This window comes from Rhipicephalus microplus, chromosome 5, assembly GCF_043290135.1.
Source record: "Rhipicephalus microplus isolate Deutch F79 chromosome 5, USDA_Rmic, whole genome shotgun sequence".
NCBI lineage: Eukaryota > Metazoa > Arthropoda > Arachnida > Ixodida > Ixodidae > Rhipicephalus > Rhipicephalus microplus.
Window position 1 is genome coordinate 30,338,762 of NC_134704.1, and position 27,226 is coordinate 30,365,987.

The 27,226-nt window shown below is 47.7% G+C and overlaps 1 protein-coding gene across 1 annotated transcript in view; it reads right to left on the reverse strand.

Moving 5' to 3' along the window:
- Window positions 1-7,324, reverse strand: part of LOC119173938 (uncharacterized) — a 44,052-nt gene extending 36,728 nt beyond the window's left edge. Inside the window, exons 1-4 of the mRNA XM_075894301.1 lie at window positions 7,153-7,324; window positions 4,893-5,017; window positions 3,098-3,302; window positions 6-181 (exon numbers count right to left, since the gene is read on the reverse strand). Coding sequence (XP_075750416.1) covers window positions 6-181; window positions 3,098-3,302; window positions 4,893-5,017; window positions 7,153-7,203 — 557 coding nt within the window. The 5' untranslated portion in view covers window positions 7,204-7,324. The remainder of the gene's footprint in view (window positions 1-5; window positions 182-3,097; window positions 3,303-4,892; window positions 5,018-7,152) is intronic.
- Between the last annotated feature and the right edge of the window lie 19,902 nt (window positions 7,325-27,226).

Here is a 27,226-nt window from a genome sequence, read left to right on the forward strand (position 1 = left end):
TTCACATGTGCCGGGTGTTGCCGAAGTTCTGACCGCTCTGGGTGGCGCCCTTGTTGGAGCCGTACTGCAGGTTGATGATGCCCTCGCCGGCCCGCAGCTGCTCCTGCGTCCACTCGCGCTTCTGCTCCTCGGCGGGCTTGGGTCCGAGGCAGGGTCCCCGGTACTCGGGGTGCATGTAGCACTGCGCAACAAGGTTACAGCCATGAGACGAATGGACACACATATAAAGGTGTTAGCGCAGTGTTTCGGAATACAGAAAGTTGAGATAGTTGGTACGGACCCATGAAGTCGTGGTACGGATTCACAGCGTTCAGACGTGGATTTATAAGAGGAGAAAAAAAGTGCAAACTTCATACAGACTAAAAATGAAGAAGGCACAACAACGCTGTTGTCGCACCTTTTCTGTATAGTGTCCATCTGAATTGAGCCCTCTTATAACCATAAACCAAACGCACAAGCCGCAACCCCAGACGCGGACACAACCATGATCTTGGTGTCTTACTCTGTATCCGATGTACAGCACATCCAGGACGGCACAGAGAAAGGGCAACATAACACACATACACAAAGTGCTAGTGTATGTTATTTGTCTCTTGCTCTGTCCCATCCTGAATGCGCTATACATCGGACGCTGCGGATAACCAACAAGCCCGCCGTGCAACCTTAGTCTCTTCGCTTGTGCCTGTCTCAAAATGTCTGCCTTCCTTTATCCTGAATCAAACAAGAGAAGTGATACAGCCAGAATGTTTATCACAGGCAGTGACATCGCCAGGGGTGTGTGTTGTGGGGAGCTCAAACAGCACCCGGCCTCCGAAATGCTTACACGTACGAGCACAGGCAAGAACATACAAAAAGCGAAATCGGACAGCCTCCTGAACAGAATTTCTGACCACACCCTTAGTCACTGGTACACGGAATCGTGCGACCTGTTCGATGTGCTAACGGTAATCGTAGAGGTAGCTTTATGGCTTAATATTTTTTTCCTATTAGTAAAGCGCGCGTCAGTGACAATAAGGACCTCACATTTACGCATTTTATTCTTCATAAAACACAGCTCTGTTTCTCACTACGCATATCTCTCTCACTCGCTCACTAAATCTCACTGCGCGTATTGCGAACCTTATGCCAAAATGTAGCTTCCGTTGTTTAGGTGATGTAAGGACGATGTTTGGAAAGTTGTGTTCAGATCGATGAGGCAATAACAGTTCTTATGTTTTTAGGCTGGTGAACCTGGCTGAAATTCATATTGTTATTCTCTCTTAAATGACGCTGTACTCAATTCAAAGCATTTTTCAAATGTCTCTCAACATTTTTAAGTTTATAAGCACGCTATAGTACAAGTAGCTCATTGCTTATCATGCCAAGAAGTATATTTGTTCATGGTCTTTTGTAAGTGAGTTCATATGCGTGCATGGCGAGACATTCGTCGCTTCCTTTTCCCCGCTGACACAGTCTGTCGCAACGGCAGTGATAAGCTATCATATAGCTAAGATAGTCTTGAACAACGTGCCGTCGCTCCTTCTTTTTCTTTTGCTGGATTTTCGTACATGCCATAATAGCAGGCCGATAAGAGAAACACTTTCGTTGTCCAGCTTTCGTTTCTTTCTCGGCGTCGCGGTTTTCAAGAGCGATGTCGCATATTATACCTTACATTATGACCTAGTTAAGCAACAGCGAGCCCTTTACAGGCTTGCATTGTCCGATTCTCAGATGAGACGCGAAGAAGTGGGTTAGTATAGCTGTGGCATTGGACTGCTAAGCAAGAGGTCGCAGATACGATTCCCGGCCGGACGGTTACTGAATTTAACTTTGCTGATAGTCATGCTTAAAAAATGCCCGTGTGCACATTTTTGGATGCAGGTTCAGATGCAGGGTGGTCCCAATATTCATGTTGCAGTTTTCGTACCTAAGACTCCTGAGCTTGAATGACTTCTGTACTTTGCATCTTTTGGTGCAATCGCCCATTTTCACCCTCCTGTTCTACCCCTTACCATTCTGGTGTGTGTGTGGGGGGGGGGGGGGCTTCGCTGGGGTATTCGAGACAACCGGGGTAACTAAAACAAACTGCGTGCACACAGACGCTAACGCCTCCTTACGCGACATTCCCGGCAGGGCAAAGACGGATGCGTCATGGCTTAATGCACTAAAACGGATTGGTGAAAAAAAATTGCCCGCAGCTTCCCTCGGGGGAACACTGAGGAGGATGCGGAGCATATAATTGGTTAACGGGGTGTTAAAGTGCGACTTACTTGGGTCGATGGCTAAATTGGTTAACGTGGTTGTGAAATGGGGTGTTAAATTGCGACTTACTTGGGTCGATGGCTAAATTGGTTAACGTGGTTGTAGGAGGGGGTGTTAAATGAGTGAACACGTACACACGTATGCGAAAGGGCGGCGCTGGTCGAAGGGACGTCGATCATTGTGTTTGTGGATTCGTTGGAATTCATTTCACCGTGACCTTGGACGTCGACGCGCCGTACAAACCAACCGACGAGCGGCAACTGAGCGAGCGAGCGCCGACCTTGAGTATATATACAGCACGACGGCGCATGCACTGTCAGCTGTTGAATGTTCTCGAAGCGCGACGCCACATGCGCGTCCACTGGAGAATCAGGAGAATTGTAGATGTCGAACGCGGTGCGTAGAGGAGGAAGGGTGCACAGATGGTGGAGGAGTGAAGCGCGCGCGGTGTGTAGAGGAGGAAGGGATGCACAGATGGTGGAAGAGTGGGCGACGGCGCGACGGCGCATGCGCGCGCGTCAGCTGTCGAATGTTCGAGAAGCGGTGCGGACGGCGCACTACAAGGCGCGAGTATAAGATGCTTTCGCATCTAAAAAATTGAAGGACACTTTGTTAACTCCAAAGTGTGTTCGGCGAATGCCTGTCCCAACGAGATGGGGTCGGTCAGAATAGGATTTCATGCGCGCGTCTCCCTTCTTGCATGACTGGACACAGCGACGCTATGCGAACGCTGTAGAAGAGTTCGACGTGACCGGCTCCGTTGGCGCGCCCCTGCGGCCACTTGGCACCATGCGAGGGCACGGACGGACGGACAAACGTGAGCATGAGACATAAGAGCTTTCGCTTTAATACTTACGGCGCGGCCGACGGCCATCAGGCACTGGGCGACCTGGGGGATGTTCCTCTTCTCCCAGAGGTCAACGGTCTGGAAGACGTCGATCTCGGGCACACCCCAGGCCTTGGCGGCGTTCTGGAAGTGGGTGATGTTCTCCATGAGCTTGAACTGGCCACCGGAGGTGTTGATCTTGGGGATGCAGCCGGGCATCAGCTTGTTCATCAGGCTAAAACAAATTAGAAGTGAAGTCGTTGGTAGAGCACCGGACGCGTTATGTGAAGGTCGCAGGTTCGGTTCCTGCAAGCGGCTAGTTATCTTTTTCGTCTACGTCATATTCTGCGTTTATATGTACCGTGGGCCTCACACTTTATGGGGTTTAGAAAAGATGTTTAACGATTTTGAGTGCTTGGTACTCAACTATGAGAGCAGTAAACTGTCCTTAAAATAAGAACATGGGGGGGGGGGGGGGTTCGAAAAAATGTTTACCGATTTCGAGTACTTGGTACTCAACTATGGGAGAGCAGCAAGCCATCCCTATACACCCTGAGGTGCTACACTACGCAAGGCATGGACGGGTTTCGTAGTTCTAATAATGAAAGGAAGTCGTGTAGTTTGTATGTGGCACAGTGTTTGTCCTGGCTAGAAAAGACCCGCCTTAATTCGCAGCCATAAAAAGGAACAGCGAGTGAGAATTCGCACGCTCATTAGCGATTAACTACTTCACCCTACATCGACTAGCATGCGAATCGCTCATTCTAGTTTCTTCTTTATCTAGGGTTCTATATATACGCTAATAACAACCGCAACTTACGAATAAATAGGTGGTTTCGCTGCTAACTACGAGGTTGCCAGCGCGCTCGCCGATGTCACGGCCACGTTTGTGCCGATGCGCAAAACGAAAATTCTCGTGCACGTCGCCTTAGTTTTGAAACTGAGCAAAACACATTGTGTGGCGATACTGCAGCCGCACTAGTGCTAATTCTTGACAGGATGACCTCATTCGTCGTCTTCCAACATGAGTTTGCGGAAGGTGTTCTATATTAAAAAAAACAAAACCTCATAATTCCCTTATCGCAGAACACTTTCAAACTATCGCCGTTATTTTTGTCAGAGTTAGATAGTTAACTATAGTTATCGAATGGGTACACTTGCCCTCAATCACATACGCCAATGTTCTTGTCTATCGTTCCTACGGGTCGTGTGCCTATTACGCCTGTGGTAGTACGCTGGCGTGACAGGTACATTTGGGTGCCCTGCCTTTTTGTCCTTTCTCGGTGTTTTCAGGCAGTATGAGGAGCCTCCTTGCTCTGTAACCTTCGAGTCTCGCACACCGTGTGGTTCTCACTTTGCCACTGACATACATTTGTTTGTATTGAAGCGCGAGAGGGGCCGTATAGAATTATGTCTCCGGGCTTGAAAAGAAGTGCGTAACAGTACGTTTTAACTACGTCTCACGCGACGTGTGACAAGTTTTCGCGAAGCGCCTCTGTTATGCATTCGGTGTTCGTGGCGTGATTGGCCTTTTCTGCTAATCGGTGGGGTTGACCTATTGATTTCGGCTGTCTAGACGCGCAGCGTCTTAGTTATAACGATACTGATGAATGTTCAATGATAAATGAATGATTAAGATGTCAAGATTAGTAACGTTGTTTTATTGAATGCATATACAATAGGATTAGAATATAACGTACCAGAAATGAAAAGTAAATGTTCTGTAGAATGACATTTTAAGCCTTTTCAATTAATTTTTTTTTCTTTCGTGTCTCTTTGAGACGCTCGGGTGCGTAGAAATGGTAGTAAAAAAATGGCCACTCACTTGCAGAGGACAACGCCATCGCGGAGGATGTCACCAAAGTCACCGTTCGGCAGGGGCTGTCCGAGGATGGCGGCCATCCACTGCATGATGCTCTCCTCCAGAGCTGGGTCACGCTTGCCAGCGATCTGCAATGCCATTATTTCCACTTAAAATGACTTCTCGATCCCCTGGCATGTTACGCAAAACAGTAGCTTTTATGCAGTGTATTGACACATTGACATAGCTGTACGCACAAGAAGAGGGGGGGGGGGGGGGTCCGCTAAGTCTGTCTTCTATTCTTATCCAGTCGGACTTGCACTGTCATCTTTTAATGTGCAGGGTAATGGCCGTGCAGGTTTTCAACAATAATGATGGCCCAGTACCTCAAATGTTAAGATTCCAAGAACTATTCCTTACCACCGTTATCGCTAGAAAGTTCGTGACCAAAGGCACTCTATCATGAGGACCACGTCCTAAACATGGCCCTCCCTAACGAATAACCCTGAGCACGCCTGTGCTCACTACAATCGGTCACATTGAAACACTGAATACAAGTACACTGATAATGATAAAATACCTGGAATCTGTAGCTGGTGTTGTCCGAACGACGCGGGTGACATTGTACGCTCTTCCGAGCTTTTAGAAGAACAAGTTTTCATACGATCAAAATGATTCATCGGTGTGAAGGGAAGCGGTATAGCGGGAAGTCGGTGCAATAAGTTCGGAATCGACTTATTGAAACTGACATACGAAGGGCAAAGCTCATGCCATCTGCCATCTGCGTCGTGAACCTTTTGATGAAGCTGTGGCGCCTTTATGCTAATCTGCTTAACACTCGTTAGCATGAGGACTAGCGACCCTTCATGTGCTTTTTGTAGCATCCCATTCTACGTAAGCTCGTGTATTGAACTACGCCTCTATTGAATGAAAATATCTGGAGTTCACGTTCCTTGAGCAGCTCTCGTATTCGAACTGGTCCGTGGGAGCATGCCGTCTCCTATTTGCTAGATGTTTGGAGTGGCCGTCATTTTAGCTTGAACCCATCAACTTCTCATTCTTCAGCATGCTCTTTACCCTAGTGCCAAGAACTCTTGGCGAGAAACGCTGTTAAAACAGTCTCCAAAGCTTGTGTCAACTTTGACAGCATCGAATGTCGTGGCTGTCAGCGCGTTGTTCTTGTCAGCTTGTAAACACAGCTTTCGCTCATATATCTCGAGAAAAAAAAAAACTATGGACCGAGCAATGCGGAAGGCCTTTTGAGCTCGTGGCGTCGCCATTTTGGTCCAATTTTTCGGTCAGCGATGAAGTGTCAGCTGGCACGGTCTCGCCGACATGTTGCTATTCTTGGCGTGGGCGGCGGAAGGCGTCGCCTGGGCGGTCTTGGGCGCACGCTGCCAATTTTGGTGACCGGCTAATGTAGACGCTAATTTTAGAAATTCGAGAAAAAAAAATTTCGCCGTTGCGCTTTCCAGTTTGACACCGTCTGGGGAATTTCGGGCAGTCAGCCATATTTTGTGACGACGTGTCTGGCGAGCCGCCGTCGGCTTTCACAATTGCGGCGTAAAATTGACATTGTAAGTGAAGTTACTTTCTTCCAAATACGAATGGCGACAACACTTTTTTTTTATCTTAGAACAATCAAGAACGGGTTAGAAAAAGATAGCTTCGCGTTTGCTTTCGTCCAGATACGTTGATTGCGATGTATATGCAATAGCTCGACGTTCCTTAATGCAGATAATGCGATAATCCACGTGTCATAGCTTTTCCTTCGCATTGTTTGGAATGAAACATGTACCTTAAGTAGGCTGCCACTTCGTGTCGTTCAGAACGTTTATCCTCAACTCATCCTATAGATCACATGACCACCATTAAACTTGTAGTTTCTCTTGCATTCGGATATATTAACAGGGCGTGCCGTATCCGTGTCTCTTAAGAGAGCGTGACAACAAGGAGCTCGCGTTTGCACGAAACCGTTAGATTCAAACTACGCTTCCATCGTATGAGTATATAGCCAGTCTTCCCTATGCTTCACGAAGATGCCACGCCCCATCACTGTTTACACTCGGTTTGACGCAACCTTTACGTCTCTTGACAGTTTCCCCACTTTCATCGATATCCCCCGCCTCTTTTCTCCGAATTCACCATAAGTCGCATCGCCGAAGAGTGGACGCAGACACAAGTCGCCGAAGAACTTTCGTAATCCGAAAGGCCTTAGCCGCTTTCTTCGTGTACGACGCGCACGGCATAGTCCATCGTCACAGCATCGTACGCGTAGGCTCACCTTGTTCTGCACTTGGGCGCTGAGTCCGTAGGCGGGTCCGCGGTTAGCCATGGCTTGTGTGTTGTGTATTGGTAGCGTGTGCTAAGCGAAGGAGCTGTTCCTCGGTGCGTTCGGGGCGAGCACTGGACTCCGACTGGGCACAGTGTTGGGATGCGCTGCGGCCAAGGTGCCTGCGGGCCTCCTAAAAATACCCAGTCCTCACGGGCCGCTGTCAGCGCCCGGGGTCCGCGCGGAGCCACGCGATTGGTCGGCGATGATGTCACAAGCGCCCCCATAACGGGGCCGCGATAGAAATTAGCCAATGACGGCATCCCTAGGCACAGGACGGTTCGGCTTTCCACGGAACACGCACCATGGCGAGCGATGCCGTACTCTCCCCCGCTCAATAATACGGTGCAGCACTGTGAAGGCTAGCTCGGACGTTAGATTATCAATAGCCTTTGTTTTCCATACTCTCTAGCTGCGAAATTGTTTAAGAACTGGCTATAACACTGGTCGGGTATATTTAACTGTCTTGATGACAATCATACAACCGCAAGGTGCGGTCGCTAACGGGTATCATGCCCTAACGACTTCGTGAATGATTAGCTCCCGCCAGCTTCAGCTCTTCCAACGATGCACAGTTCTACTGAAACCGGGGGTTGCCGGAGCTGAGTTATGCAGTTCGAAAAGAGCAAGCCGAACGGCGAACGCGTATAGTGTGTCGGTAAACTGAAGGGAAGGATACGAAAGAAAACAATAATAAAGCAAGCCTGTGGCATGGTTTGTTGTGGGGATGACTGAGACGAGCGGTCTCGCTTTGACGTCACGTCGGCGCGTTCATGCCGTGAATCACTGCAGGCACTCCCTCTGAGGGATAAATGAAGTGTTAAGAACGTGTGTCAGCTGCAACTTGCTGGACCTAACGTCTCTCTAGTTTTACTAGCAATACTGGCTATCTATTCATGGCGATAAATACATCATTCAGCAGCCACAATACGTCCACTTTTGGCTTCTTTAATTTCTGGCTTCTTAGTGTTAACATCTGAGAATAAACGTAAAGCCTGGCATTGTATAATACCAGAATTTAGCGCAAGAATCAATAGTACACTCTTGTTAGTTTCCCCTGCACACTTTACTGCGTTTTATATTCCCTCCACCTAAATTAAGGAACGTATACAGGGTTAGAATATTAAATTTTTATCTCCGTTGCTGGTCCTTCCAGCGACATTAAATTGCAGGTGCTTGTCACTGTGACCTCATCAGCTGATTCATACATTTCCTTATCGCCGTGGCGCCCATAATTTCGCGTGACTAGGCGTTACCTTCCATCTCTATTGATGTTATTAAGTTCAACTAAAAACAATGCGATTAGCTTTATCATTACTCAAATATACGCTCCACAACAAATCAGGCGTAGTTTCCTTCCAACTTTGCTCTGAAGTTCACCAATTTGCTCAATTGCAACATCATGTTTTTCTCGTAGTGATACTCAATGACTGCAGCATGCAATTCGCATGTAGAATGAATTCGTTTGACAATAATGCATCCAGACACAGCTGTAGCTCGCTTAAGCAACCAAAATGATCAAACTTCACTTCGCCTTCAGCGCAGGTTTTGCACGATGCAGCCAAGGCTAATGTAACGTGAAGTGGTGAAGTGTGGTACTCGTAACATAAGACGGAAAAACAGATGATAGTTCAATTTCAAGTTATCGACGACATTCTACAAAGCCGTCGATGAAATTTTGCGAACAAGTAATAAATCATGGATGTTAGATATGCTGATAATGCCTTTAAGGAAATATTTTTCAGAGCACAACACTGCCAGATGCTATCGCCGTGTCTTGTGACACACAAATATAATTTACTGTTTATGTTGTGAGTGTTGTGAGTGATTGGTATACAGAACCAGTGAAAGTTATTAGAAACAATTAAAACTTCCTTTCTTGTGAAACTTTGGAGCAGCTGCGGCTACCTGATGGACTCGGGAGCAGAGTGAGGAGGTATTCTGTATTTTACGAATTCAACGCATCAAAAAAAAGCGAAGTAGTGACAAGCAAGTACAGTGGGTGAATCATTCGTATGTATGTATGTATGTATGTATGTATGTATGTATGTATGTATGTATGTATGTATGTATGTATGTATGTATGTATGTATGTATGTATGTATGTATGTATGTATGTATGTATGTATGTATGTATGTATGTATGTATGTATGTATGTATGTATGTATGTATGTATGTGTCTGTATGTATGTATGTATGTATGTATGTATGTATGTATGTATGTATGTATGTATGTATGTATGTATGTATGTATGTATGTATGTATGTATGTATGTATGTATGTATGTATGTATGTATGTATGTATGTATGTATGTATGTATGTATGTATTAGCGTAAAATGTTTAAGGACACCAAGACACACAAAAAAGCCGGATATTTCGGATGCCTTACAAGACAGACTTTAATTTATGCTTTCGGCCTATTCTAAAACGAGATGACAACATGAACCATGCAGTTCCACCGGATAAAGTCACTCAAAGCTGAAAATTTTTAAGTTTTTTTTTACCTAGTGGTATCTAGTTTTTGATGATGACTACATGTATATATGTATGTCTGTATGTACGACCTTGAATAAACAGCACGTCAGGTCCACATAAAAGTTTTAGCTACTTTTACAGCGAAAGCAGTTTTGAGATAACAAGTAATTTAGTGGCGTAGCTGTCCGCCGCCTCCGGTATTCAGAACCGCGATCACGCGAAATGAGGAAAAAAATATCTTGGATTAAATTGTATTCGAACCCGGGCCCACTGCAATACAAGGAGGATTGAAAGAGGAAGGACAGGGAGGTTAGCCAGTTCTCAGACCGGCTGGCTACCCTGTACACTGCAATACAGTCGAGTATTATACCACAGAGCCGCACCGGTGCTTGAATGTCCTTCGTAAAACACCAGTTTAGAGGCGTCATGTCACTCAAGGAATCGGGTAATTTTTTTTAAACATTAATATATCATGGTAGAAAAGTATAATAACAACCAGGCATCGCACAACGCGAATTTTACAGCGGGTGTGTTGTATAAACCTTCCCACTCAATTCAAAAGGCTGAACTATAAAACTCCATTCTCATTAGCCGCTGCAAAAAAGCGCATATGATTCCTTACAGATGTGCAGCAGATAACTCGCGCCCCGCCGCGGTGGCCTAGTGGCCAAGGTACTCGGCTGCTTACCCGCAGGTCGCGGGATCGAATCCCGGCTGCGGCGGCTGCATTTTCGATGGAGGCAAAAACGCTGTAGGGCCGTGTGCTCAGATTTGGGTGCACGTTAAACAAACCCAGGTGGTCGATATTTCCGGAGCCCTCCACTACTGCGTCTATCGTAATCATATGGTGGTTTTGGGACGTTAGACCTCACATATCAATCAATCAGCAGATAACTCGCTTCCCCGCAGAATTACGAATAATGGTACAGTCTGTGTTTTCCCACTTCCCCAAAATTCTGACGCTTTGTGATGCAGCGGCTACCTTGCAAGTGTACTTGTAATAGTTGCTCCAAAAGATTCCAATGGACTATCAGAAAGTCCTTCTTCCAGCTTGTGCTGTGACCGAACTGCGCGTTTCGTTCCGCACAGATTTTACATTCTTTCTTGGACATTTAAGTCAGATACAATGACTACAAGAGCGAACTGCCAACAATTTGTACAGACAAGACGCTCCGAATAGACATAGCGTATATAGATCATCCCGATAATCGACCGCCAAGCTGCCGTTGGCGCTCTTTTATGTTTCGGTGCTGCAACGCCTCTGACTGTTCAGATTCCAGCGGCGCGACAACCGGCGTGTCTCTCGATTACGCAGACTCCACATGTTTCAAGAAACTTGACTGGCTTCTTGATTTCCCCCACCGAAAGACCAGAAATACCACGAGCGAACTCCATAAGTGAGTCTGGTTTGGTAACGCAGGAAAACAGGTGCGTTGCAAAAATAACGACTAACAAAATAAGCGCGGTGAAGGCGAAACAGCAATGTCTCGGATTGCCTGACGAAATTCGCGCAAAGTTGATAGCTCGCCAGAGTCTTCGTCCCTGTCCCGACGCGGAAACTATCCCCGTGATTTGCCAAGTTCTCTGCGGCTGGTGCGTTAGGTTAGACAGTCAGACCAGCGGTATAGTGTACCAATCGGGGACGCAACGCACTCATATTTATCCACAATATGAACATGTGACGTCATCGTAAACGCCATGAGCCTCGAGAGATGCCTAGTGAATTATAAATTACCTTCGTGTAATACGCGCTGTTGTGCGTGAGTGAATACGTGCCTGTATTGCCACCTTTTTTGAGATGTAATTCGACTTTCCGACTAGGGTGGGTGTATCCAGACCAGGCCGTGTAGGTATAGGTGCAAGAAACTTACATATACGAGTGAGTCGTTTTACACATCACGTTCGCGATCTACCACGTCATCCTATAGGCGCGTGCCCAAGCTAACATATCGGGGGTTAGTTAAAGAAACGTCTTTTTGTCACACCATCAAAAAAGAAAGAAAAAGAGACGACAGTTGTATTAGTGTGTAACAGAACGCTGACAGACGCTTCTCTGTTTCTTCAAACACGCCTATTCCAAAGCACACCTCTTTCTTGTGACGTCTAGGACGGCACACGGATGCACGTCTAGAACGAGATGTTCTAAAGGAGGGACGGTCCTCCTCTCCCAACCACCCTATTGTCCCAGAATAGGGCGCTGAATCAGTGAGAGGCTGGAGATTACGAAAGCAGCACCGGTCGTCAAACGACGACGCTTTTGTGTTCTCCCACCGGTTCGGTCGGCAGACAAGCGAAACGTTCCGGTATAAATAGTATACTCGGCTCCGGACACGAGAACCGCAGATGCTGTGGCTTGAGACTGGAAGGAGGCTCCTATTCCTCGGCGGCCGTTCTCAAAGCCCGGGCTCTGAGCGATCGCGCGAGATGTTCGGTTTAATGAATCGTCGCGAGAGCAGCGTCGCTCGTAAGCGCTTAACGAGCGTTGCGCATCTCGCGCTCGTTGCGCTGTAGAGGAAACCCTGGCAGGGCTGCCGTTTGTCTGGTCTCGGTTGGCCAGAGGGTCAAGGCTGGGCGAGGCGAGTTCATTCGGGCCTGCTCCATTCTAGCTCGTGCCGAAGATTGTGGAAATAAAACATTAAAACTTTGAATTACCATTGTAGAGGACTCTGACTCGAGCTGGAAGGGGTAAACTGCGAATAAGTTGAAGCATCGTAAGAGAGAGAGAGAGAGAGAAAATATTTATTGAAAGAAGCTTGTGAGTGAAGGTGGGAGGGTCGCTTATTCCAGGAACCCTCTGGCTTGGACAGCCTACCGGGCTCGAGCGACGAGTTGACGCGGCTCGATCAGGTCCGGCTGGGAGATCGCAGCATCGTAAAAAAAAAAAAAACAAATAAGGAGGAAGAAAGCAACAAAAGGGAGAAGGCAGGGAGGTTAACCAAAAAGACAGTTAGCTACCCTACACTGGGGGATTAGGGAAGGGGACAAGAAAGATGAGAAAGAGAGAAGAGAGGAAAAAGAAAAAAAGGAGAGACTGACAGTAATTTTACTGCAGTGTGTAGAACTCCACCGCATGTCAGAGGCGTTCACACAAACCTGTCTTTCTCAAGAAACACAGCAGGGCTTTCATTGCCTTGTAGGCTGTCGAGGAATGTGGACGCTGCTGTAATAGCACCTGCACAGAAAGAGGCCGATCATTCAGTCGCCGCATTGCGTTGGCAAGTACTTGTCTGTCTGAGGCAAATCGAGGACTGTGGCACTGAAGGTGTTCGATATTTTCATCGGTGTCGCAAACATCGCATGCTGCACTGTCAGTCGTCCCGATTAACGTGGTATAAGCTTTCGTGAAAGCAACTCCCAGCCAAAGGCGATAGAGAAGCCAAGCTTCACGTCGATGTAAACCTGGTGGAGGCCGGGGTTGTAGTGAAAAGAAGCTAGGACTCCCAAGTCACACGTGCACAGGACTGAAAACTTAAACATCACCGCTTATACCTTGTCAAAAAAAAATGGTGTACCCGCACGTGGGTTACTCTTCTCTCTTCATTTGTTTACGCAAAATGCGTTAAAACGAACTGTTCCAGCACGGACAAGAAGCGTCTCCCCTGTACATACATTTTAGTTGCGCAGGAAAGCTGCCTTGTAGTCTTTGCAACTCGTCTGCGCACGGTCTTTCATCAAAGGGGGTCTGGAAAGGGGGAGGGCGAAGTATTGCCGCGTTAGCCCCGCGACCCTCTGTATTGGGTGAATTCTAAAAAATCCAAAACAAGCGTCACAATGAACGAAACAAAATATGAAAATGGAGAGCAATGACGTGCTCATCCCGACGGCGTGTCTTTGCCCTCGGGTTTTCGGCTGTAGCAATGGGAAGTAAATAGTGCTCAGAATGCAAAACTTGCAGTCCTCGGCCACCGTTATTGCGAAACACCTTCACGGTCGTTACGTTAGGAATGATAGTTGTTCAAGTTCTACGTCCCAGACTTTCTACATAATTATGAACGACGCCGTAGTTCAGAGCTCAGATGTCCTTGACACACAATCTCACAATTCGTGGCAAGAATTTATTTATTTATTTATTTATTTATTTATTATACCCTCAAGGCCATGGGCATTGAAGAGGGGAGTGGGAGTAACAAGATGTACAAAACAGAAAAAACAGAGCATGTGTTTAAATAGAAAAAACATAGATTATCCTGCGTGCACTCTACATGCGTGCACTCTACATGTAGAATCAGTGGAGCAGCAGTGGCACACCGGGCCACTGCTGCTTTCGATGCTTGAAGTTTGTTCTGGAGCAGCCTGCGGGACGTGACACTCAAAAGGTCCGCTGTATCTTTACAACGGTAAGAACAACAGGGGGGTCTCGCAGAGTGATTGCGTCACACTGACGAGAGTGCGAGTCGAAACCTTGGCGCGCGCTCTCTCTTAAGCGCCTTACCAATAAAACCCACGCTGTCTGCGCACGACAGCGTCGAATGATTCTTTGGGGCGGCCGACGTTCCGAGATGCCCACGCGATACATCGCAGGAAAGTGTTGTGCTAATTCGTGTCAAGCAAGAAAAGTTGATTTGGCACCAGCTCTAGAACTGCGCCAGGAGCATTTACGGCGGCTTCAGAGAAAATAATGAAGAAAAAAAAACCTTCTCATTCATCTTGTGGAGATGATGGGCGATTGTAATAATGTGTCAAGCGATTTTGGAAGACTGGCTTAATTGTTTCCTTAAAATAAAAAAATAGATGATGAGAGAAGCTTCAAGTACTGAAGAATTTTCACCAGCATGGAGATAACAGCCGGCATGATACTTTGCATATGAAGCAGAAATGGTTCTAAAACATTGTAAATAAGACAGGACAAACTAGAAAAAAAGAGTGTGTTGAAAATGACCGAGTAGACCTGAAAATGTTATTTACACACGATACATTATAAGAGGATTCAATGTTGTTGTTTTTTTACGTTAAGAGGGGTACATTGTTTAGATCTTCGTGTTAGGAGTCTTACCGCTAGGGTTCATCTCATTATGTTCTTCTCAGTCTGTTGAATGCTTCAGCATATGCCGAATGATCGTAACGTAAAACTTTGCTCACATAGAAAAAAAAAGAACAAGTCAATTCGGCCCCATCAACAAAAAATACTCAGTATAGCGTTCAATGTGACAGCTGCGAAAGCGCTATGTATAAAGAAGGGCGACTGCTAATGCTTCGTGGTCCCTCATGAAATGCCAATATTTTTTTTCAGGTTTTCGTGAATTGGTTTCTTTAAGTCTTAAACACATCTTTTACAGGAAGTGCATGACACGGGAGCAGGCGTCGTCTCTCCCACTTCGATCGGAGAGTGGGTAAGCGGGAAAGGTAGGCCCGAGACACATCTTACAAATAAACCTTCGTTCTCTTAAATTTATTGCTACCTTTTTTTTTTCAGGGTGAATCAATGCGAGACATTGTCTTTAAAATGAACCCGTTTTCTAGAACTCTGATTATGAGTGCATGCTTTATGTACACTTGCCGTTGTAGTCACAGTTTGAACACCTATATTTATGCATACTAAGTTTTCTTTTATTTACTGAATTGCCAGACAAAGCATGGATTGTGCTTGTTTTCTGCAACGGCGCCATCGATAGATAAACTGTTCTCCGTTCAGACGTCTTGCAACGTGTCGGGAATACCATTTTGATAATCTCCGTCGCGCCCCATATGTGTGTAACGCACTTGTACGATATACAATAACGCTCTGTGAGGCTGCTGAAGGCAATAAACAATAATTTCAGAATCTCATGATCATAATTATCATTATCAGTAATTCGAGTGTTGTCAAACTCGTCACCTGTCTTTTATGACGGAAGGCGATAATCTCGGTCAATAAATTTCAACCGATCCGTTTTCATGACATAACCACGTTTAGAGATGCATTTTTGAAGCTATCTAGCTTCAACGATAGTGCATGCGATTAATATATAAAACATATTCGTGATTTAAGAATCATCATTATCAGATTGACCACGCCCACTGCAGGGCAAAGGCCTCTCCCATGATCTGGCAATAGACCCGGTCTTGTGCTGTCTGTCACCACGTTATACCTGCAAACTTTTTAATCTCATCCGAGGCCCACCTAACTTTCTGTCCCCCCTTCGTGCGTTTTCCTTCTCTGGGAATCCAGTCAGTAGCGGTTATCCTGCTTGCGCACTACGTGCCCGGTCCATGTCCATTTCGTCGTCTTTATTTGAACTGTGATATCCTTAAGCCCTGTTTGTTTCCTGACCCACTCTGCTCTGTACTTGCCTCTTAAGGTTACCCCTATCAATTCCCTTTCCGTCGCTAGCTGCGTTGTCCTCATTTTAAGCTGAATTATCTTTGTAAGCCTCTCTGTTTCTGCCCCATCGGCAAGTACCGGTAAGATGCAGCTGTTATGTACCTTCCTCTTGAGGGATCTTTCTTCTTCTGGTTATTTCGCTCTCACGGTTCGGCTCCACGGTTACTATATCTCTCCTAAGTAGACATATTGCTTTACAACTTCCAGTGTCTCGTCACCTATCGCAAAGCGCTGTTCTCTGCAGCGACTGCACATTAGTTTAGTTTTATGCATATCAATTTTCAGACCAACTCTTCTGCTTTCTGTGTCCAGTTCAGTAATCATGAGCTGTGATTTGTCATCTGAAATATTCATCAATGCAATGCCATCAGTGAATTGCAGCTTACTACTAGTAGTAGTAGTAGTAAACATTTATTTAAGAAAAAACAGATGTTGCTAGAGAGACCAGCCTCTAGTGGGTCAGCCTCCCTGCATGCAGTACTAGGTGGGGTGCTTAGCCAGGGACCCCATTGGTCGTGGCCGCTGTCCTGGCACGCTGGACTATGGTTCGTTGGGCCGCAAGGTCCTGGCAACCTAGCAAGGCCGCCTCCCAGTCCTCTCTTGTTGGTTTTGGGTTCGGAGGTAAAGAAGGATTGAGCTGGCATGCCCATACCATGTGGTAGGTGTCAGCCAGCTCCGCACAGTAGTAGCAGAGGCCGAAAGTGTTTAAGCACTGCCGGGCACAGTAAAGTATTGGTAAATAGCCGGAGAAGATTTCTCTCGTCTGCCTTCCTAAGTCATTTGCAGGGCGGAGGAAAACGGCGGTGGGAGTCCCGATAATGGGTAATTATCTCTCGATAAGTTAGGAGAGGAGCGTTTTCTTCAGGAACCCAGGGGTCATCTGTGTGCGCGGCAGGGGCGTGGGCAATGAGTGCGCGGGCGGCAGCGTGCGCCGCCTCATTGCCTACGAGGCCCTGATGGCCAGGACACCAGATTATTGAACGTGGAGAGGGGTAACCTACTCGAGGACAAGATTTAAGAATTTTAATAGCTAGAGCTGTGATCCATCCCAGTTGCAAATTTCGGCAAGCTCCTTTAGAGTTCGATAATATCATTCTAGCACTGTCATGTGATATAGCCACAGCTATGGCCAGCTCTTCAGAATGGGTAGCATTGGTTGCGCGGAAGGACAGACCATCCACTTGCCTGTCTTGGTAGACCACGGCGGCCGTATACCAACCCCCACGGTAAGGACCGGCGATGTCCGTGTAAAATACGTTTTGTTTAGGTCCGAATTGGCGCCGGAGAGCAAGTGTCCGCGCCTCTCGATGGCCAGCATACGACTCTCATGACGTATTGGTGCGCAACTTACTAAGATACTCTCCATTACCTCTCATGGTTGGCCTCCCGCTTCCCTCACCTAGTCACCTAAGAGGGTGGAGGCTCAAAGTCAGCCCTCTGCATTGACATAAAAATGACCCCTGAAAGGGAAACTTGCGCGCGGCCCTGAGCACACTTTTAAATCATTGTAGCTCGAACACAGGCTCACCAGCATACCAATCTCATCCAAGAGTGTTCGTAAATGCTAGTGAAAAAATGATTATGTGCTCGCTTGAGCTTCATTATTCTTACTGCTTCATCCTACTTTACCTCCACGCAGTTATCACACACTTTCCGTCACGTGTTTATGGCGAAAGTTGATACCTAAAACAGTACAAAAAAAAATTATGCGTATTTAAAATTAAAAGTGGACACTAGATTCGGCTTCAGTTCCTTCCTGTTCATTAAAAATCCTTCATATAGGTGACGTCAGCAGAAATAATTTCCTTATTCTCCCGTGTGTTTAAACTCGTGTATCTAGAGCACTAGTCTTAACAGCAACTTTCCACGGCCCATCTGCCCTGTCTTCTACCCACCAGTATCAGGTGCTCCACTAAAGCTTGCCTATTCTAATGATTCCCAGTGTTCGCTTGTTTGCCACGAGCAACAATCCAATCGGGCATCGTCGACTACTATTCGTCGCGCTCGCCAGCAGTTGTTCGAAAGGAGACCCCCGTTTCAGCATGACAAAAACGTCGCTTGTCTTTCCTCTTATTGCGTCGTTAAGACTGCTTCCCCCATCCCTCCACCCTCTCTTTATACCACCTGCGCGCGAACTTGCCAACAGGCCCGTCAAGGATCGTTGAGCGGCCCCCAGTCTGGGCCAGCAAGACTAGGCAGCCATGCCACCACTGTCCTTGAGGCAGATTCTCCTCAGACCACAGTGGTTCCGTATTCACTACAGTGATACCACAAGGATGATAGCAGGGTCGAAACTCGGGTCAACCCTTGTGATATCTCCGGTGTCCATCTTCCTGTCGGTTGCGCTATGGCAGCAACTTCGCAATGCGCAGCATGCGCCCGCTAACTGCGCAGCCGAATGACCCACAACGCCGGTCTCGCCTGCCACCGCCAGCGCCTGCACGCGCGTCAAGTTGGGCGACCTAGAAGCCGGCCAGAAGGGCGCCTATTTCCAGAAGCAGCCGTCGCGCCCCAAAATCTCGGGTCTCCGGCCCCGGAGGCGTGCGCCGTGAAGTTGCAAACGCGTGGGAGGCACTCTCCCCCCAAAATACACGCTCGCCCTTTCCCTCTAACTCCTATCCTCTCGTTTGCCCTCGCTTGCCCCCCCCCCCCCCCCGCAACTTTCCGTCGTACCTTTCTCACTCGACTGTGAAAGCAAGCAGTCGGGGTTCAAACTCTCCCTCTAACGGCCATCCTCTTCTTCCTCCAAACCCTGCATATTCCCCCGCGAGGCTTCGTTTAGTTGCGCTGCCCACTCGAGAGGTGCAAGGAGTGCGCGTCAAAGATAAAAAAATGTGCGGCGCCACGAAACAAGGTCAGGAAAGAAAAATGAGATGCGGAGAGGAACGGAACGAGGCTTGGGTGCGACGCACTGTGTCGAAATTTCGGTGCCGTTACGTAATCGAGCAGTACATGGCGCTCGCGTATGCAGGTAACAAACACGGAGGCGTTCGTGTAAGATGGAAATAACACGTGTTTCTACAAGAGTGTGGTGGTTACAATCGTTTGTAACATAGCTGTGTTTTCTTTATATTTGTTCGTGCAAGCCGTGGTACGCCTTGTCGACAAGCTGGGTGGTTAACACCGTGCATTCACCCAAGCTGAGAAGACTGGCTTCCGAAGCTCTACGAGATTTCCCCGGAGACAGTTGAATGGTCAAGTATTTGTAAAACGAGAACGTTTGTACGTTGTCTGCGGGAGTATTTCAAGCACTTTGTACTAGCGCGATCATTTCGTGCATATGTTTTTCTTACTTTAATAAGCACTTGGAACACCGTGGTAAGCCATTCGTCAAGCTCAGCAATTTCCTTGCGAAGACTAGTGACGCTATACTGAAAAGTGGGGCAGATGAGACAGACAACGCTGCTAGGCTCAATGACGTCGCGCCATTTCGAATCGCTTCATTAAGGACATCCATGCTTGTTCTTAACCGTTCAAGCTTTTTGCTTTAAAGTCATGACTTAGTACGCAACTCAGACGCAGCGGAAGAAGCGGCAATAGCTCTCGCCACAACCACACGTAGAGACGCCGCAGTGATCATCACTGACTCGCAAACCGCTTGCCGGAATTATGTGAAGGGCTGCGTCTCAGCAGACGCAATTAACATCCTGAAACGGCGAAGCTCTCCACTTCCATATACCTGCGTAATCTGAGTTCCTGGACAAGAGGGTCAGCAGAGAAATGAAGCGGCCCATACCGCTGCCCGCGAGCACGTCAGCCGGGCTGCCCCGGGACCAAAGGTGACCCGATCCGTGGCTGCAGAGATGGAGGTAGTAGAAAGCACCTACTCCTCGCTACTTCAAACTCGAGCGACGGGTGTACCTTCCACCCCATCCAAAACTGACCAAAGAAGAAAGCGTGATCTTCAGACGGCTGCAAAGCAACATGTACATACATGGAATAATAATGCACCACCTCTACCCAACAAGACATGGCTACATGTGCCCGCTCTGCAGCTTACCGGACACCCTGGCACACTTGCTCCTGCTGGTGCCATGCAAACCACGACATGCAACGGGAGCGGGACCAAGCACCAAGAATGAACTACGACCACTTAATCGAAACGTGGGAGACCAAGCTCGTCTTCGAAGACTCGGAAGACCAGTGACAACTCGTCCCCAGGGCCAAGAGATCAGTTGAAGCCAGAGGGGACTAGGGAACCCTCCCACTTTAGGGTGATATCGGGCATCGCTCGGAACACTGTTTCAAAATAAACGTTTATTGCTCTCTCTTTTGCATTTGAAAGTCATCTTGACTGCTATTATTCCTGGCTATTTATGTCCCAATAAAGCAAGCATGCGTTGCATTTCTACATGAGAAATGTGTTTAGGGAATTCGTTTCCATAGCTCTAAGTACCCGATCATTTTTTTTTAATTAGCCGTCCAGGACGTGCACACAGCATACTGAACTGTTATTCAATCTACATCATCCATGAAGCGACATCTTTTCTGGCTAGAGCGCAACGTAATCCCACGATCAAATTATAACTTGCTGACACAGCAGAAACGAGGACAGCGTGCCGTTTCGTAAATGCGCGTTTCATGCGCTTGCGCCATATTTTTCAATTCGATCCAGCAGCGTCACTATGCGATTGCAGCTGTCGCGCCGGCGAAGTGGTTAAGTAGAGGTGCCTCTACTGGTTGTGCTGGCCCGCTGCTGCGCACTCGTGGATGATTATAATGTTTAACTCCGGCCGCTGTCTGAAGTGTTTCTTCCGTGATGATACAACAGCGCATAACGATGCCCTTCCCGCCTCTTCGGCTGCCGTTCGCGCGAAAGGCGTTGGTTGGCGAGAGGAGTCCTTATTGTGGCACACTCGTCACATCTAATGGCACGCGACCAACTCGCTAACTGACGCGTTGGGCTTGCACGGAACGCGCCTTTTCGACGCATGCCGCGAGCGACCTCGGGCTTGGGCGTCGGGCCACGTTTACAAAACAATGCGACGCGCGCGCGCGGAGCGCTTCACGTTCCACGTCATCGTCGGATGTTGCGCTCGAAATGGCAGTACTTGCAGTAACGACACGCCTTACGCACGCGTCGATGTTTTTATGTGTGAAGGCGAACTGTTCGTTCGGACGAGACCATGTACGGTGCTTGAGCAGAAATACGCAAGCTTGACCAACCTGTCCTGCACCTGTATGCCTGGGACGCCACCACAGTTGATCGACAACGAGCTTTTTTAATTTTGCACCTATGTGGCGACGAGATTTGGGCATCTGACATTATTGTATAACGCTGATGTGAAAAATTCTGACTACGTGTAAAAGTGGCAGAGGCTGGACAGGGCCCGAGGCCCCGCTAACTCGCAGCGCCTGCGATCCTGTGACGGAACTGATGAGGCAATGTAACGAAGCTCGGTGGAGCATCAGTACATTGCCTGAGACGAAAAAGACGAAGGAGATATACTTTCGCCCATAGAGTTTCCTAATATACACTACAGGGAACTCTGGCGCTAGTGTCTATGGGAGCTGACACACACGGCGCTTCAGCGAGCACGGGAATGACAGGTAGTACACACATTTGTCTAATCTTCGTACTTCTGGTCTGCTTTGGCTCCGTGTGTGTTCGTGTGGCTTGGAGCTGTTTCCTCACAAAACAAAAATCAGCAAATGTTCAGCGGTTGAACTTCACCACCTCGTTCTTTTAGACTTACCTTTCCAAATCGGGTCACGAAGTTCAAAAGGGTTGAATCTTTCTTTCAAAGCAAAACCGAAACACAGCAGTAAACGAAGCCGGAAGTACGATTTGCCACCCGCAAGTACGAAGACTAGGCAAATGTGTGTACTACTCATCATTCCTATGGTCGCTGAATGATCGCAGCGCCAGAGTCCTCTCTAGTTAATTTTAGGAAACTCTGTGCTTTCGCCTTCAATTCGTCTTAGGTGAACACGCAAAAGGCTCCAAGTTATTTTACAGCGAAAGCTGTTATGAGATCTCAACAAAGGTGGCGTGCGCGGTAGTTGTCCGCCGCCGCCGTCGGTGTCCATAACCCCCATCGCACTAAGTAAAAAAAAACTTAGTAAATAAAAACAACAAGGGCACAATGGGATTCGAACCCGGGTCCCTGCGTGCAGCCCAGTATTCTGCCACAGATGTACGCCACTGCTAAGAACTACATTGCAAACTAGCCTTAGGCAGGCTTGATGTCGGCAAAGGGATCGGGTTAACATGAGTAATAAAGCATTTTAGAACATCAAAAGAACAGCCGGGCGTCACACAATGTGACTGCTAGCATTCTGTGACACCGAGACCGAACTAGTGTCGTAAGCGAGACCGAACTAGAGGGTCGTCGAACGCTCCAACCCATTACAAAAGCACCGGGCATTCTTCCTCATCGTCGTCAGCCACGGCATAAAGAAATCGCGCCAAATTCCTTTCAATTGTTTAGCGGGTACCACGCTTCTCGGAATAATGACGACAGATGGCACAGCGAATGTTTGGCCAATCGCACACAGTGCGTATGAGCCACAAGAGAGGGTGAACAAGAATGCCTGCCTACTACGCAAAAGTTATTTTATGATTTTCGACATAGCGGGTACCCGGCAAGCGTGCTTGATAGCAATTACCCAAATAATGCTTAAAACAAGGAATCTGAAAGGCCACTCTTCTAGCTTTTGCTCTTCCGTACAGACCTGGCGTTTTTATTTTTTTATTTTTTTTTTGTCTGTCTCGGTGAAACAGTGGCTATAGGGTGCTCGGCTGCTGGCCGAAAGGTCGCGGGTTCGATGCCGGTAGTGACAGTCGCATTTCGATAGAGGCGAAATGGTTGAGGCCCGTGTAGTGTTCGATGTCAGTGCACGTTAAAAAAACACCATACGGTCGAAATTTCTGGAGCCCTCCACTACAGCGTCTCTCGTAGTCATGACGTGGTTTCGAGACGAAAAACCCTAGCTATTATATTATTATCTTTTTTTTACATGACAGTGACAAATTTCCCTTTGCGTGGTAATTTCGGAGAAAAGAAAGTAGGTTGCTGGCTGGCTACGCGTATTATGGAAGCACTTACCGCCCCATTATCTTCCTGCCGCACAGGTACAAGAGCAACCTTGAAGAAAGAAACACGCTAATCTAATCACGATAACACCATAATCCCAGTGCCCTAAAGCATGTTGTTTTCTTTAGTGCGGTCCAAGGTTGGGAGCTATCGCTCGCTCCGCTCTAATTGGGCGTATGAAAGGCAAGGAAGCACGCATATACGCAATATGTCCGTAACTTGCACCGCTACCTAAAGCACGCGATAGAGGGGCGCGACAACGTTAATGTTCAAGCGTCAAAACAACAATTTCTTTCCGTTTCGCACGTGAGAACCCAGCGTTAGAAGAATCGTGTTTTTTTTTCCCCACGGCATGCCGCCAATAGCACCGTTAACCGCACGTGGCGTTTACCTGTCGCAAAAAATGCGGTATGCGTTTTCACCTCTAGCAGCTAGCGTGCACGGTTAAAAAAAATGGCGGCATATCCACGGAGTGAATGATGGAGAGTGGGGCGAAGCATCCGTCCGTCCATGCGTCCGTCTGTGTGACCGTCCGTGCACCCATCCACCCGTCCGTGCATGCGTCTGTTCTTGCGTCCGTCTCTGCGTTAGTCCATGCATCCGCCCCTGCGTCCGTTCATGCGTCCATTCATGCATCTGTCTGTGTGTCCGTTCGTCCATCTATTCAACACTCCAAGTACCACCATCTCGCATCTTTTCATCATATATTCCCCATATAGAAGCACCGCCATCAAGCGGACATTCCAAGGACTAAACGAGAGGTGGCACACGCACACTTTCTTACGGCTTGCGCTTCGTCTCTACTTCCCACCTTTAACCACCTCGAGTTCATTCATGGTATATACTAGTTCATTGTATTCATGGCACTGCGGCTCAACGCTCGCTAAACCTTTCTAAAACTAAGGAGGTTACATCCAGCGAATATAACGTAGCAACCCTTTCTTGTCAGATAGTGCTCAATGTACATGCCAATGGCTGCTAATGGGGATCGCAGCGTGCGCGTTAACTAAAAGCCGAATGCTCCTGTCTCTCATTCCCCATTAGCGGCCATTGGCATGCACATTGAGCACTTTTTTTATTGTTTGACAACGCACAGAATTCTCTCACCGACCCCACCTTGGAGGTCAAAATGTTATACTTGTTACATACTACAACGTCTACGAGGGACGAACGGTTGCCGCTATAAAGAGCTTCGCCCCTAAAAATGAAACACTCGCTGGACACATCAACGCGCTCAAGTTTCTCCCTTTTGAGTGCTTCTTTCACGACCGGTTCCTACGTGCGTTCTTAACCCCCTCAGGGATGTTGCCACCACCTTCAATGCAGCACAAACGCTTTGAGAATGCGCTGTTTTCAGGCTGTGCCCAGGCAGCACAAACCTGCACAAACGCGTTTCAAACGCACTCGATTGAGGCGGTGGCAGGTCACGTTTAAGCCAAGGGGATGCGGGCTCCAGTTGCTGAGGGCGAGGATAAGCGCGCGCGCACGCGGCTGTTGCTGGCAGCTGCCAGCACCGAAGCGTGCCATGGTGGGGGTTCCGGTGCCTAGGGATGCGCCCGCCGAAGCTGTTGCTATGGGAGAGGGCGGTGGACGGATCCCGACGGACGCCTGACATAGTCCGACTAAGAAATGCATTCGCATTTAAACAAAACGGAGAACAACACCAGCGAAATCATCTTCTCTTGTCTTGGTCCACGCACAGGTGTGTTTGTTTTCGGTGTGATGCCGTCTCTTAGCGCCAGCAGCGGTGGCATTTATCGTCGTAACCAAGACCGAAGACATTGGAATGTTTTTGCATCTCACGTGCCTGCGGGTAGTCCCACCTATGACCTAGCGACGATGTCATGTGACGACGTCATCATGCCACGTCACGTTATGTGATTGCACAGTTACTTCATGATGACGTCACAAATGTTGAAGATGGGTGGCACTATGATGACGTCATGGGGTGACGTCATCACATGGTTGACCATTTTGGCATCACTCGTGTGCATCATCACGCCGACAGTCAATTTTCGTGCTTGGTGAGGCATCTAAGGTACAAAATGAAGAGAGCGAGCAACCAACAAACTTCGCGAGGTCCATTTTGAGCAACGCGGGCTGGCACATACCAAGAACGGCTCGGAAGGTGCCTACACTCACAAGAACGTCTCAAGCAGCGGCAGGAGCGAGAACTCGTGTGCCGAGAAGGCGCAGCCGGCCGGGTCACCGCGCTATTTTTGCGCACGTCCCTCTACTCCGCAGAGGCGCCAGAGCTCCAGCGGCGTGCCACTGAAACTGCACTAGTACCCCGGCGACTGCCTCTCCTCCAAAATCTCCTCTCGACCGCTCCCCCCCCCCCCTCCATCGCATTACGCTGCCAACTTCAACGTGCCTCAGACAGTTCATCACCTGGCTTCGGCACCGGGCCTGACGCCATGTTTCTTGCGGCAGTACCTGCAATCATTTTTAGTGTTTAAGACCGAGCGCTTGTGAAATCTCTCGCCATTATAGCCTGACTGAATCGGCTTCCAGCGTTGACTGTAACGGCGTACCTGAGTCATTTCGCTTTCTTTTTTCCAAGCTCCCGCTTTACGAAAGGAGCATTCTTGTGCACTTCGTCATTTCTTTCAAGCATTCTATTCTCATTTCTCGATTTCAATCAGTCATGTTTCCCTTGAATGCACCGCTATGACTGATTTCCTCATTATGTAGCTCGATTAGATACATAAACAAGTATAATTCACAGTCAAAAGTCATGATATGGGCGCCATGTTACAGCCTGGAAAATTCCCGTTTTACTTCGAAACACCTTCGCGTATATTTTTATTTATTTTTGTTATTCTCTTGGTGGACCTGGTCATGACAATGATTGAAAAAATGCTGAACCTTGCAGACAGAGCAGATAATAAACAATGGCCGGATTCCAGACACCAAGGTAGGGCATACGGCGATATCTACTCCTTTTACCTCCAAAACATAAACAGGCGGGAGAACTTAACAACAAAGTTCTTCTTCTTGTGAGTTGGGTATGCCTTTCTGCTTATTACGAAATAACTTTGTCTATTATCCTCACGTGGTAATGGTCTTGGTGGTCTCCCACGGTTAAAACGAGGTCTTGCGTTCCATTCCTGACAGCGATCACCTGGTTTCGACGGGGAGGGCCACATAAAGGCTTGTGTGTCTCGTTTTGGGGGCACATTAAACAAGTACAACTATGCAAAGGTGGCAGATCATGCTCTAATATACATACTACTTTCTTAGTAGTCTCTGCGTGGTGTAAAGATGTTAAAAGGTGGTGTAGACGTTTTTCTCATCTTGTCACTGCTTGGTCTAAAACCAAAAACACATTACACATGACGCCAGCTCGACCTGCACGAACAGTATCAAACAAGTGTAAAAAATGCCACCGGTTTTAAGTAGAAAAACAAACAAGGGGCGATCATGAGTCATTCGCAATACTTATCAATTATAGGTCATTGATTGACCCACCTCACCGTTGCTCCCTCAGGTAAATTTCACATTTTTCGTTCCCTTATCCTTATTAATGTGTGCAATATTGCTTTGAATTGAACTTATTTGCACTGCGGGCATTTGACAGCCCCGAGATGGCCACGTTCTCTCCCTAAAACCCTCTCCATGACGTTCCTCGTCACTTTGACTTACGGAGGCAGGAATGTCCGTTTCCACAGGGGGGGGGGGGGGCGAGGTAATTAGTGTGGGCATTCGTTATTTAGTTGTTCCTCACCTCAGCATGATCATAATACCCATCATCCGCCCGTTTGTTTTTTTTTTTTCGAGGTCTCACCTTGAATAAACGCCATCGCAAGCCAGACGTCATAGTACTTTTCCTGACATGTGGGGCTGGTTGAAGCGTTCACACAATATTTTCACCTCCTTCATTGTCGTTAATGGCATGCTTCGGACCATAAATAAACATAGAAAATGTGTTGCCTGTCTGCGTAGGCGTACTCATGGCGGCCACCGCTATTGCGTTAAATCGCGTTGCATTGTTTCCTTACAGGAGGTATGAGAGTTGGAGTAATTGCACTTGTGGTGAAAGAAAGTGAAGTTATATTATTTACTGTTTAGAGTCTACTTTATAACTCTCACTTTTCCCCCATTCGGGTCGGTTTGTTGATGAAAGTGCAAAATCTCCTCCACTTTCGAGAGGTGCGCTCCCGTCCACAAAACCTTCGCTATACGCTTGGCAGCTTTCCAATCTGGCTC